The sequence below is a fragment of the Molothrus ater genome, chromosome 4, assembly GCF_012460135.2.
Source record: "Molothrus ater isolate BHLD 08-10-18 breed brown headed cowbird chromosome 4, BPBGC_Mater_1.1, whole genome shotgun sequence".
NCBI classification, from domain to species: Eukaryota; Metazoa; Chordata; class Aves; order Passeriformes; family Icteridae; genus Molothrus; species Molothrus ater.
In genome coordinates, this window is record NC_050481.2 from 26,325,110 (window position 1) to 26,338,872 (window position 13,763).

General features: G+C 40.8%; 1 protein-coding gene across 1 annotated transcript in view; it reads left to right on the forward strand.

Moving 5' to 3' along the window:
* Positions 1 to 1,106: 1,106 nt before the first annotated feature.
* The window catches only part of PAPSS1 (3'-phosphoadenosine 5'-phosphosulfate synthase 1), a 39,131-nt gene continuing 26,474 nt past the window's right edge, over positions 1,107 to 13,763 (forward strand). Inside the window, exons 1-4 of the mRNA XM_036382245.2 lie at positions 1,107 to 1,358; positions 8,232 to 8,346; positions 10,516 to 10,751; positions 12,112 to 12,250. Coding sequence (XP_036238138.1) covers positions 1,299 to 1,358; positions 8,232 to 8,346; positions 10,516 to 10,751; positions 12,112 to 12,250 — 550 coding nt within the window. The 5' untranslated portion in view covers positions 1,107 to 1,298. The remainder of the gene's footprint in view (positions 1,359 to 8,231; positions 8,347 to 10,515; positions 10,752 to 12,111; positions 12,251 to 13,763) is intronic.

Here is a 13,763-nt window from a genome sequence, read left to right on the forward strand (position 1 = left end):
AGTGAACAAACATGCTCCAGATGTTGATTAGCCTAATGTTTTTACAGTAAATGCAACTCCTGTGATTACAGCACCATTTCCACCCGTAACACTTAAGTGCTAAAGTACTTTCTTTAACTATTGTAAATTGACTTATATTTATACAGTAAATGCCACTCCTGTTAGCATGGCATCGTCTCCACCTTAAGATTAGCACCTAACTGCTAAACCAGTTCCGTTCTGGAAATAAGAACCTAAGAACTTCTGGTTCTAAATCCACAGTAAGAGACATTTCCTAGAGCGCTGCACGGGATGAGCTTTGTTTGTTGCAGAAATTTTTGTCAGGGAGTAATGCGACAGCCACTTCGCACATTCCCCGTACGAGCTCTTCCCAAGGGGCGCAGCAGCCTCTCTCTCCTGTGTGCATGAAGTGGAGAAGGTGGGAGGACAGCTCAGGAGAGAACATCTCCGCTATCACCCTGTCTCTCCTGTGTGCGTGAAGTGCAGAAGGTGGGGAGGACACGCTCAGGAGAGAACATCTCCGCTCTGCCGCCCGGGCGGAACGCTGTAGCGCAGAGCGGGCGGGCAGCGCACCATCAGCGAGGCTGGAAAAGACCCCTGGGATCACCGAGTCCAACTGTGACCGAACACCTCCCTGTCACCAGACCAGGGCACCAAGTGCCACATCCAGTGTTTCCTTAACACCTCCAGGGACGGTGACTCCATCCGCTCCCTGGGCAGCCCATTCCAGTGTCTCACCACCCCTTCTGGAAGGAATTTCTCCCAGCGTCCAACCTACACCTCCTCCCCTGGCGCAGCTTCAGGCTGTCTCCTTTCGTCATAGCTTAGGGGCTATGTCCTCTTGAATGAAGCGAGCTGCGTTCGTGGGCGCAGGGCCGGGCCGCGGGGGGTCGCAGGGACATGGACATGGGCAAGGACAGGGGAGTGGACATGGGCAGGGATAGGGAGGGACAAGGACACGGACACCGGCGAGGGCAGGAGCAGAGGCGGCGGCGGCGGAAGTGGCGGCGGCCGCCCCCCCCGCGCACGTCACGGCGCGGCGCAGGCGTGCGGCGGAGCTGCCGTGGCTCCCGCTCCCCTCAGCCGCCTCCCTCCTTCCCCTTCTTCCCTCCCTCCGGCCGTCCCTCCCTCCTCCCTCCGGCCGCCGGCCCGCGGCTCCTCCCTGCACCACCTTTGGCCGAGTCGCGGGAGTGCGCAAACGGCACAGCTCCTCGGCGGCAGCGGCTTCATCCGCGCCGAGCATCAGTCGGGAAGGCGCGTCCTCCTCCCCTGCCTCTCTTCTCGCTGCCCCCGCGGCCATGGAGCTGCCCGAGAGCCAGTGCAAGAAAGTCAAGCTGAGCAACAGGGTGCCGAGCTGGGTGAGCGGGCGGGCGGTGCGCCGGGGGGCAGGTGGGCGTGCGGGGGCAGGGGAGCGGGGAGGAAGCAGCGCCGAGCGCCGGGGTGATGTGGCAGTGGGCGGCAGCGGGAGCCGGGACGGGGGCTCCGGGCGCCGCTGCCCGCCGGGCCGGGAGGGATGCGGGGCGGGGGCGCGGCGGGGCGAGCCCGGTCACGGAGCGGCAGCGCCGAGGGCAGCGCGGCCGGGGAGCCCCGCGGGGCGGCTGCGGGGAAGGGCAGGAAGCCCCTCGGAGAGCTCTGTAGGCTTCATCCCTGCCTCTTCCGCTGCAAGCCCTCGGCTTCCAGCTTTTTGGAAGAAGGAAGACTTAAGAATGCGATGTACAATGTGGCCATTCATAAACCTGGGTTGGCTAGAGACTGGGGTTCTTTGTATAGTGGGTGTTATGTGGAAAACTGTCGAGACTGGGCTTAAAAAAATCTAACCAAAGCCTTCATTCTTGTTCATAAAGATGGGGGAAGATCGGTTTACAGCAAAGACCAAAATGCAGCTATTTAGAAGAGACATTGCAGGCCTTTGAGAACATTTGATACCTCTGATGATGCAAGACAAGCGAAAAGAAATGAAAAAGAAAATATGATTTCTTTCAATCAATGCTGAGTTGAAACAGGCAAGATATAAGATCCAGAAAACATTTGATATGAATGTAAGAGTGTAAATCAGTCTTTGAAGTCTTGCTGTGAGTAGTGCAGGCCACAGCTTTCTTGATAAAAGCAGCTGTTGCCTGAAAAACGGGGAAGTTGCTGTCGTAGTGCTGGGTAGATGTTGTGCCTGTCTAAGCCTCTTCCACCGTGTACAAGCTCAAACTTGTTCACATAGGAGAGCAATCGGCAATTTACATTCTTTCAATTTCCACTAGGAAAAAGCAAAATCAGATGTTTAGAAGACAGTGAAATAGACGATGTCTGCGTGGGGCTAACAAAGTGTACGCAAAAGTTACTCTGTATCATTTCCTTACTCATAAGCAAAGCCAAGATAGGTTTGTCCAAACGGGGGCGATTCCTTAACGGACATTAAGTGTTTGATGAGTTCAGCTGAGGTTGGCAACCCCCTCTATGCTATGTGGCAAGCAGAGGAAGTCTTCCACTTCTCCCTTTTTCTTCAGAAGACCTCAACTGAAATGCTCTCTATAAACCAATAAGCTGCACCAGGAACAAAAGTGCTGCTGATTCACATGCTCCACAGGCAAATGTTTGGCACTTGTGGCTCTGCTGAGAGCGAAGGCAAAGCAGCTTACCCTGATGGACTTGGCAGCCCCTAGGAGAGTAGGCAGAGCCCTGTCTTTCAGAATTTCTCTGTATGTGTTCAGTGTGATTCAAAATACACCTCTGCCTGTGGAAATGCCCTTGCCAAGCCCACCTCTGAGCACAGCAAACAGTTACTCCCCATTTACAGGCCACAGCATAGCCACAGACACTGCCATTAAGTGTGGAGAACACGGCTTGATAGGGAGACAGACGGCTTGATAGGGAGACAGACGGCTTGATAGGGAGACAGACATGTGGAACACTTTCTTTTGAGTGGCTTGGATTCCTAACATTCCTAACAGCTGTTGTGTCAGTTTGCAGGTGACTCCAAATGAGAACTTGCTCCAATTCTTGTTTCTGAGAGCATATTCAGTAGGGTAATTTTGGCTTCATTTTTTATCCATCCCCTCTGATGCCAGGCAGTGAGTCCCCTCCAGCACTGGACAATGAGCTGTCTCTGCTTTTGGTCATACAGGTATGGCAGCAGGTGGCAAGCAAAGACACACTCCTTAATAATATCTTTAGCACTGAATTTCTTGTATCCACAGTACTGGGGAAGATTCTGGGTGATTTCTGCTGCTTTGATCTTTCAAATTGTCCAACTTTAGAACACCTGGCAAAGGGGAGCTAGTCTGTGTCGAGACCATAGATTTGGCAGCTCGGGTGGTGCTTTATGTAGAGGTGTTTAAGTGCCTTATTGTGTTTAAGTGCCTTATTGTCACTGTGGCAATCTGCTTTCTGGTGGGCTATTGTAAGGATCCAAGTAAGAATTCTTGTTGTAGATGGGAGAAAATGTAATGCTATAAGCTATGGCAGAATATGGTTTGGGGAATTATGTGTTTAAAAGAGTAAAACATATTATTGCTCAGATGTAATTTCTGGGCTTGCCCTTCCTTCTCAAGCACAGTTGTCTGAATCAAAGCACAGATTTTCAAACCAGAATTTGAGAAAGTAGCTAATGGAAGGTAGTCCTGACAGACCTTTTAGTCGTGAAATCTCATATAAATATGTAGGTATAACCTCTGTGGTAGCTGAATTTTTGTGTTGGAATCATGTATGTTTTCCTTATTTGAGTTTGTATGTAGACAAAAAAGATGGGCACTGTTCCATGTGTTTGAGTTTCTATTTGACTATTGAGCAGCTATTGAACACTTTGCAGGGAATAAAAACAAAAGTACCAATTAGTTATCAGTGCTGAATAATTAATGTCATAAAAATGTGTTGTTATCAGGGAGTCACTGGTTTATAAGAGCCACTAAACTACTTCTGTTATGATTGGGAAATGAGAAAGGCATTGAAAGTAAGACTGCAATTCAGAGGGGAGGCTGCTTCTGTTGCTTTTGCTAACTTATGGGGGTTCTTAGCTTGAGGAACCAACACTGTCATCTTGGAGCAGAAGGATGCGGAATTACAGTTTCTTCAGTGTATGTGGTTTATATGGAAACCATGTCTGTTTTCTGATCCTTCCAGCTCCAAGCTGTCCCAAATTTATGATGCAGCTTGGGGAGTCTCAGCTTGCCATGGAAAGATTTACGTCCTTCCCCGGAAGGGAGTAAATTGCTTTGTGAAACTTAAAATTTGATATTGATCATAGAAGTACAATATTTTATTGTTGCTTGGAAGTAATGAAGAATAAATTCAGCTTATGCCAGTGTATATGCCATTTGTCTGTTAACCATAAAACAATTAAGATATAATCTCTTCTTTTGGCTGTCTTTTGATCTTGGCATTTCAACTTGGGTTTGCTTTCCGTCATCTGGTTGCATGTCTGTGTTCTTGCATCAAAGGTGTTTGGCACTGATAGTCTGATTTGGTTTTGGCAGTAAAAAATTATAGCTGTAACTGGGCAAAACATCAAGAAAAATAATAAAAAAAAATATGTCATCTCAGAAAGTCTGTACATAGAAAAGTTTACAGAGTTAGTATTTCCTTTTGACCCCCATCATTTTTCTTTCTTTCTTTTGTTCCTATGGTTCCAAGGTGTCTGTAATCATTAATTTCCTTGGTCAACTACCTGCAAAGCTACAATTTACCTTCATGGCAGGAAAAGTAAACAGTGGAATTACCCTTCCTTCTTTATCATTGCAGCTCTTCAGTGCGCATCCAAGAAAGGATTTCTCTAGTACCTTTTTTTACTTCAATACCAAGATGTCTGCCTGTTGGAGCAATTTAGGTTTCTTGTGAGAAATGAACCAGCATGGTGGGGGAGAAGAAAGGAGGGATATATCAGCATTCTCACCTGACATTACTGCTATCATGAACCATAGTGGACTGAAGCACTATTTCTGTTTTACGTGGCAAAGTAGGAGGGAAAATATTAAGATGAAGTGTTTGTCTACAGAATACAGAAGAAGTGTGTTTCAGGGTGGAAGACATATTTTATGGGGATGTCAGAGTGGAAATATCCAATGGCTGTTAAAAATATAGATAAGCCTTGGTGATTAATGCCCTTTTTTTCATTAGCCCCTTTACAAAAATGTAGTGTGTCCTTACAGCAGTGACTGTAGTGAATGTAATTTGGCTTAGAATTTTAAAATAGCTTTTTAAAAGAGAACTTACTCATCACACTGAGTTTTTCTATCCCCTGTTTCCTTAGTTTCATTTCTTTTAACATTCTTAATATAGATCTCCAAAGTGATGCTTTAGTATAGTGTGAAAGGAAATGACTGTTCTTTATGTCTGGTATCATTTTGGTTGGTCATTTAATTTCATCAGTTGATAGTCATCAAATTTTATATACAAGAATTTGAAGACTGGCTAAATAATTCAAGAGCACAAACAATATGTGCCAGTGACTATTTTTTTGGGCCACATCAATATTTGTAGTGAGTGTGTATGTCAGGGATAGTAATTAAAAACCTGGGTTGTTGAAGATACAATGTTCAGCTTGTTCAGCTATTTATGCTCAGTGGTGTGGGCAAATCATAGGGAAGCAAATTATTTAATAGGAAAGTGAACATAATTCGGGAACTACTTTTTTTTTTTTTTCTTTTTTCAGCAACGGAGAATGACTTGCTAAATTATTAACTTTTTAGAGCACCTCTTTTAAATTGGTTTTCTTTCGGAAGATAAGGGGGATTTGGGTACTGCTTTGCCCAGGATTAGTACTGAGCTGCTTGTTTATGTCCCTGTACACAGATACAAAAGGTGGGTCAGCTGGTGACTGGCAGGTGTGTTTTTGAGTGCATGCAGACCATTTGGGCACTTTAACCTTTAGTCTTAGGTGCCTGCTTCTGAAGTACAGGTGGATTATTGTCCCTCTGCTCAGCTCGCTGGCTGCTCCACTGCACATGGGTGCCTCATCCTCTAGCAAGGCCTTCTCCTTGCTGTGATTTCTCATCTCTGCTAAGTAGGTATTAATACTTTTTTTTTTTTCATAAATGTTGTGTCTTTTTCATATTTTAAGAATCCCTCCAGCCTGCTTCCTCAGGGTTTCATGAGTTTTTTAAACCTAGTGTAATGCCCTGATTAGTTTCATTGCTGCTTTCCTAGTTTCTTAGAAAAGAGAGGAAGCTGATATAACTTATGAATATGGACTTGAAGAAGTCTCCTTGAATGAGACATTTGACCTCTAATGTATGAGTCTGATAAGAGACTTGTTGCCGGGTTCAATAGCAAAGCATGTGTGGGTTTATGTCTTAATGTAAGAGAGCTTACTGAGACAGTGGCATGGGATTTGTGCTTTGAGACTGCTGTTTATCCAGTGCCTGGTACAGTGCAGTACAACTGCAATTAATGAGAGAGGATGTAGCTATTACTGTGTTAGTTTGAATGGCTGTGTACATTCATTATGCACTATATAGCTTTTAATTGAAGCACTTCAATTATTTGTGTTGGTTTTAATTCCACAGTTTGCTCACTGAGATCTCTAATTTTATGTGCTGCATAATTGTTCCTGCTATGAGAAAAAAGATTTTGATTTTTTGACTTTTTGACTTTTGGTTTTAGTCAGCTGTATTGCGTGCACTTTGTGCAAAAACCAGCTTTGTTTTAGGAGATAAATTATTTGAAGTAACATGATCAGCAAGAGTAACATCATTTTGTATGGTTATAACGTGTTTGCAGATTGTTGTTTCTTCTGGTTGATATTCAGTGTTCATCTAACTTTAGTTGCTGGACTATCACCACTGAATTACAGAGTTACTGTGTTTAAAACTGAACATAGGTTCTTACCTTGAGCTTCTGTTTGTACTAACTATGAGCCCAGCCGTGTCTAGAAGTGGGGCATAAAATCACACAACTTCATGATTTCCAAATAAGTTAGAGATAAACTTTGAATAGGAGAATGATGTAGCAGCAGTCCTTGAAGCCACAAGGATAGATACCATATTTTTGTTAATTCTGCTTTGTGGTGTCCCTCTCTGAAACTATGAACAGCTCTCTGCTAGTAGTCCATAGAGGAATATAGTCCCTACTGTCTTTTATATTAAATATACTGCATGTTTTCTTTTTTGACTGGCACTGAAACAATGATGAAAGAGAAGATAGTGGCAATATATTTGCAAGCAAGGGAAGCCAAAGCAGCATTAAAGATACCACTAATCCCTCTCATCCCCTGCCCCCCTTCTCTGTTTTTTTAAAGTCTTCTTTTTTGTTTGATTGTTCATGCATGGTCTGACAATCTAAAGTCTTGATCTTTCACAAACAAAGTTCACATAGCCAGATACTATTAAAGTCTAGGATGATGCCAAGGCTGATCTTCCTGTGGGCTCTCTCACTTCAGATTGTGAAATGTGTTTGACAGCAGGCTCATCTTACTTACTGAATTTATTTGTAGAGCAGGTTATTATTATGAATAGTTTTAAGAAACTCGGTAACCAGCTTTATTTTAATTAAAATTATATTTTAAAACCCCTATCTTTAAAATAATTTTTTTTAAAAGTTCCTTGAAATAATACTTTCTTTAAACATTTAGAATTAATGATAACTATCTCTTGTCTGGAGACTGATGGTACCACACATAAAGGCACTTGCTTAACTGAAATTTGGGAGAGATGTGCATAGCTTGCAATGAAAAGGCCTCTGAGGAGTTAAAAATGACCCAAAGAGCCAGTGCCACCAAATTTGACAGTCATGATCTGCCCTTGGTGAAGCCAAGTTGGCAGTCACAAATCACCTCCTTTTCTGTGTGTCTTCCTCTTTGTTGAGATGCATTGCTCCTGATCTTGGACAAGATGGTCCTTGAATATTAACCAGTTTTCTTGGGCCCCTGTTCTGTTCAGGTCTTTATTCCATGGTACTCTACCAAGCAAATCCCTAACATTACTTGAATAAAAGTCAACTCAAGCAGCTCTAGCAGTTCATCTCTCTTTCTTATAGTTGATTTTTCTCAAGCAACTTTTATTTGAAAGTAGAAGTTGATTAACCTGTCAGTCCCAAGCTTCACTGAAGTAGCCCAAGGGGTATGGTTTTCTCTGGCTGACTGTTCTAATTTCCTGTGCCGCCTTTGGTCCGTGCTGGAGCTGATGGAATGGGTATTGGTTTTACTTCATTTTTCTGTCCTCAACTCTTTCTTTGTGCCCTGTGGATGAATTTGTTTGCTTTGCCAACTCACCCTTTATCAAAGACTTAATCGACTTCTTCTTTTCCAGGGAATGCAAAGGGCAACCAATGTTACCTACCAAGCTCATCACGTCAGCAGGAATAAGAGAGGCCAAGTGGTAGGAACAAGAAGTGGTTTTCGTGGATGCACAGTCTGGTTAACAGGTACAGCCATGGATTTCTGAGGATCCTTATGTTTTAGTTATTCCTTTGAAAAGCTACTTAGCTGTAGCTCTTCTTTGCATGCAAAGATGAATGTTTGTGTAATCTAAGACCTTGATGCAATTTTATTACTATTTTTAGGTAGACTAGCAGGAAATTGCTTTGGGACAAATAGTAACTTGAGAATATATTTTGTTCAGTGCTCTGAGAAGGTTGTTTTTTTGATACTGTCTGCTACCTAATTCTGGTTTTCTTTGTGTGTGTTGCTTTTTTTTCCTTTATTTTTCTTTTAACCAATTCTGTCTCTTTGTACTGTCCATTTTATCTATTTAGAAATGAAATGGAATGCAGCTTTGTTTTTGTAAGAGTCTGTACTTCTGGATCTTTTCTGTAAAAGCCTCTTCTCTTTGGATTCTTATTGTCTCCTTGGTTTAAAATAACATTTCAACATAAACCTGTGCCGTTGGACAGCAATTGCATGTTTAGGCAATGCATACTGGCAGTTATTTTTGAAGTCAGCTCTGTGGGGCCTTTTTTTTGTAAATAGAGAAGATAAATACATTCTGGAAGACGTTTTTTATTTCGTAACAGTGAAGAAATTTTTTCTGTCTTTCAAAGTTTTTGGAAGCTTTAAAATGCTTCCTATAAAGTTGTTTTGGTTTTTTGTTTTTATTTTTAGTTAGTGTGGTAATTTTAAAAAATAGCAAAATGTATAATTTAATTGGCTTGTAAACATTTAGAACATTGTTGTATTGCAACATAAAAGATCCTCACAGGGTATTAGGGAAACTTACTACAGTTACATTAAGTAAAACTGATTTCCACTAGTGTTAGTAAATGTGTGTGAAATGTAAAGCAGTCATTGATAACAAACTGCTGAGAGGCATTGCAAGCAGATTTTCTCGCTGTCATGTATTTCTTTGGGAAAAGAATGGAGCCCTTTCTCTCCCTGTTTCCATCACACAGCTCCAGCCTCTCTCAATGCTTGAATGATCTGGTGGGCTGCCTTTCTGTTTCTTCTGGTAATTCATTAATCTAATTTTGAAAAAGGTCATGATAAAAGTGTGTTCTCAGTTATCTACATGGCAACATTTTCCAGTCAATGTTCTTTTTAAACAAATGTAATCTTAATGTTCAATTTCCTTTTTTTTCAGGAAGGAGGGTGGTGGTAAGATATCAAGAATATGTGTGGGAAGCTAGGTTATTGAAGATGTTTGAGCAGTAGTGTGAAAGGGTGAAAAGGACTGTAGGCATTGAAGTAAGCAATATTAGTCATTCTAGAACCACGCAAACATGAGTCTCAAAATTCTAATAGGTATTAGAATAAAAGCTGAAATATTGGGACACTCCAAGACTCTCTCACTTTGTCAGCACTCATAGAGTTGGAGTGTATAGAAAGATCTCTTAGGGATCACTTTTCATTTTCAAGGTAACCTTTATTTGAGAGCTCTTTTTAAACGAATGTTGAGTCAGAGGGTCCTAGTAAAGAAAACTGAGGAATTTAGCAAAAACATGGAAAACCATTGCTTTCATGTGTAAAATAATATGCAATTTCTAGAGTGTAAGTTATTTTAAAGACTTGTCAGCTTGAGGAGTGTTTTTAAATACGTTAATGTATAACCTTAACTTTTGCAATTCATTACATGTTGGAGACTAAATGATGTGTGAAAAGACAGAGCATGTGAGTGAATAGCAAGCTAGATGTGGGGACAAAAATGGCAAGCCAAAGACCTCAGTGAGAAGTAAATGAAGAAGTTGCTGAAATCTTCTTTTGGACTGTTGTGCCTGTTTTCTCTGATGGGGGTGTACATAATTGCTGCCAAAAGAAGACTGTTCTGTTTCCTGCCTTGTGTTCCTTCTCTTGCCTTGCACAGGCTGTGCCTCTTGCCCAACTCAACACTGAGCTGATTCAACTTAGGAAATCATCAGTGAACTTACCTCAGCCTCCCCCCAGATACACGAGAGGGAGAAAAAGGGAGAAACCCCCTTACCTTACTCTCTCTTTACCTATTGTCTGTGTAAAAGCCACTTGGCTTATATTCCAAGTAAGCTTATCCAGAAGGCATTGCTACTGATGCCTGTCACTTTGGGATTTTCACAATATACATGTGCTACAACTTGCCTTAACTTGTTCCTATGCTTATATATTTATATTATTATTGACTATTTTAGGTCTATCTGGTGCTGGGAAGACTACAGTGAGCATGGCACTGGAGGAGTATTTAGTGTGCCATGGTATTCCGTGCTACACCTTGGATGGTGACAATATCCGCCAAGGCCTTAATAAGAACCTGGGTTTCACACCAGAAGATAGAGAGGAAAATGTGCGTCGTATTGCTGAAGTTGCTAAATTGTTTGCAGATGCTGGTTTGGTGTGCATTACTAGTTTCATCTCTCCTTATGCTCAGGTAAGTGTGAAAAACATCTAGATGAAGTGTAGGGAAAATGCAAAATATCATTCAGAATCCTAGTTACAGAGATCCATTTCTGAGCATAGCCAGAATCAAATACTTTTTTTTTTTTTTTTTAGTGGCATTTGTGCTTCATGGAGGTGATTACCCAAAACAGAAATATTAGTTTAAAACATAAAATGCTGACATTAGTATATAACTGGAACTATCCTTCAGTCCATTAGACAGAGTTGTTACAGAATTATACAAACAAGCTCAAATGATGTTCCAAGAAAGACTCTTAAAATTGCAGTATCTTGTTTGATCCACGTAGATTGCGGTACCTTATAAATATGAAGACTAGGTGTACACATAACCTGAAGGCTTAAGTAAATTGCTTTTAAAAGCAATTTTTCTTTTAGTGAATGATTGGTGAGAACTTAATTTTTACCAAGTGACTTAAGGGAAAAGTGTTTTAATTCCCTATAGGTTCTTTTTACTTTACTTTATATTGTGTATACAACACGACATTATATAATACTGAAAATGATTTAAATCCATGTTCACATCGTTGTGTGAAGACTGTTTTCATCTGTGCATAAGAACTTGGAGAGGAGAGACAAAAAGGATGTGTGAACACCCAAGTATCTTGAAGAATGACCCAGGGACTTCAGCTTAGGTGTTTCACAGCATGAGAACGTGTTATTTCTTTGGTTAGAGTGGTGCAAACACTTCTTCTGATAATAATTTGGGGGACTCAAGCCCTACAGTCTGTAGCTATGAGAAAAATAACTAATAACCAATATTTAGTAAGAGATTTTAGTGGATTTCAGAAGACTTTTTTTGTTCTCTCAGTTAAAGTCACCAATATTGTTCCAGTGCTTGGCAAGTCATAAAAATAATACAATAAATTAATGCAAATAATACAATATTTTGACTACACAAATTAAGATTTGTGTCAGATTAAGAACAGTAGGGAAAACTGGTGCTTGGGAGAGAAGGGTGGTTATATCAAGAGCAGCAGATAGCACCTCCTCCCTGCTGTACTCAACTAGGCAGATGTTATTCCTCAGACATATATGTGTGGATATAGAAAACCCTGCATTCTATTGGTTGGATTTGGTTGTGGGTTTTTCTTATAAATCAAGTTTAATGTAAAATATCTTACATCTTCCTGTTAGCTTTTACCATGTGATGTACTGTAGCCAAAGTGATGTACCTTGCAGGGCATCAGATAATCAAATCACATTTCTCTTTTCAAACTTTGAAAGCTTGTTTACATTGGGCCATCATCTTCTTTAAAATGAATTTCAAAGGCAAAAACCAGTAAAAATATATGGGAGCAACCTTTTAGGATTTTTCTTTTGTTTTCTTGCAGGATCGTAACAACGCCAGACGAATTCATGAAGGGGCAAGTTTGCCTTTTTTTGAAGTATTTGTGGATGCTCCGTTGCATGTCTGTGAGCAGAGAGATGTTAAAGGACTCTATAAGAAAGCCAGGGCTGGAGAAATTAAAGGTGAACCTAGATGTAATCACATCCTTTCTACATAAGTGTAATTATTGCTGTAATTAGTGAAACATTGGTGTAATTTGACTCCATGTAAGTGGATGTGCTCAAGTCTGAGTGTATCACCCTTAAAAAGAGCATGGATTCAGGACAGGACTGAGAAGAAATTAGAAATTGACTTCTAACTCATGGAACTGATTAATTAAGTGTGTAGGACAGTAAAAGGGAGGAAGTGGCTCACCACAGATAGAAAAAGCCTTGAGCATTTTAAAGGTTGCAATAGAAACCACATAATGACAGAGGATTAGTCTGTCTTCTTTGTGTGTCCATTTACCAGTTAAAAAGAGCCTAATTCTTTCTAAGGTCTTTAAAGAACTGCTAGTTTCATCTAAACTATTCATTCATAAAACCTGCTAGTTTCTTCTAAAAAGTAAAACATGGCCACTGTCACCTGCTAATACCATTAAGAACATCTCTGAAGATACTAACTTTTAAATTTGTGTTCTGTTCTAGTGCCCATAACATTATTTCCTATTCCCAGCCTCAGGTCAAGATTTAAGTATAACATGCAATAAAAAAAGCTTAACTATGCAATCATTCATTGCAAGTTTTATTGTTTATTGTTTCAAGTGCTGCTTTGCTCTGTTATGTTATAGTATCACAAGCTGATGATAGATAGCTCTGTATTTAGTAGCAAAGCAGGTTTTTCTAAAGTAATCACTTCTGGAGGTGGAGTTTGCAGATGCTGTATGAATTCACTTTAATCAGAAGTGATACAAAATTCAAGAAATCGAAGACATTCTGTGTGAGTGGTTGCTTGATACTTCTAGTACTACAAAATATTTCGTGCAAGCACCAGGAATAAATAAAGCTGAACAAAGATTTGTTCAAAATCAAAGCAAGATGGCTTGAGCTGACATGATACAAAGATACAGTTCTGTACAGAATCCTTATTTGTGCCTCTTTTGTGAACATCCTTAGTATTTTGTTAATTTTACAAGCCACATAATGGAACTGTGTTCCTGAAGAAGTGGTAGTGAAGTAAACAGTGCCTAAGATACAAGTGGCTGTAGCAGTGGCTTTATCTTATGACTTATCTGTTATATGAAGGATGAAAATTAAACGAACTTGCCAATTCATAAGATTAGTGAGCAACTGTTGTTTTCCTCTGGAAATGGTTATGAAACATTTTCTTTGTCTCATGTTCCCACTCCTCCAGTAATCAGATCCTTCTAAAGTATACAGGTTTTGGAAAAGGTACCAGCCTTTCTTTATCACATAAGGTACTGCAGTAATTGATATTTTTCATAGAGGAGGAACTAAACTATTAATTTTGAGGGTATTTAAATCCAAAGGGAAAAACTGGAGTTCTAATGTTTGCATTTGCATTTGTGGAGGATGCAGGTGTTGAGTTGCTGAAGCCCAGCTGATATGCTGATATTCCTGATGCAGATCTGACTTGTAGTGCTGATACCTTTGCCTTTGGGCTTGATTTTTCCTTGTTTATGCATGGGTGGTAGAA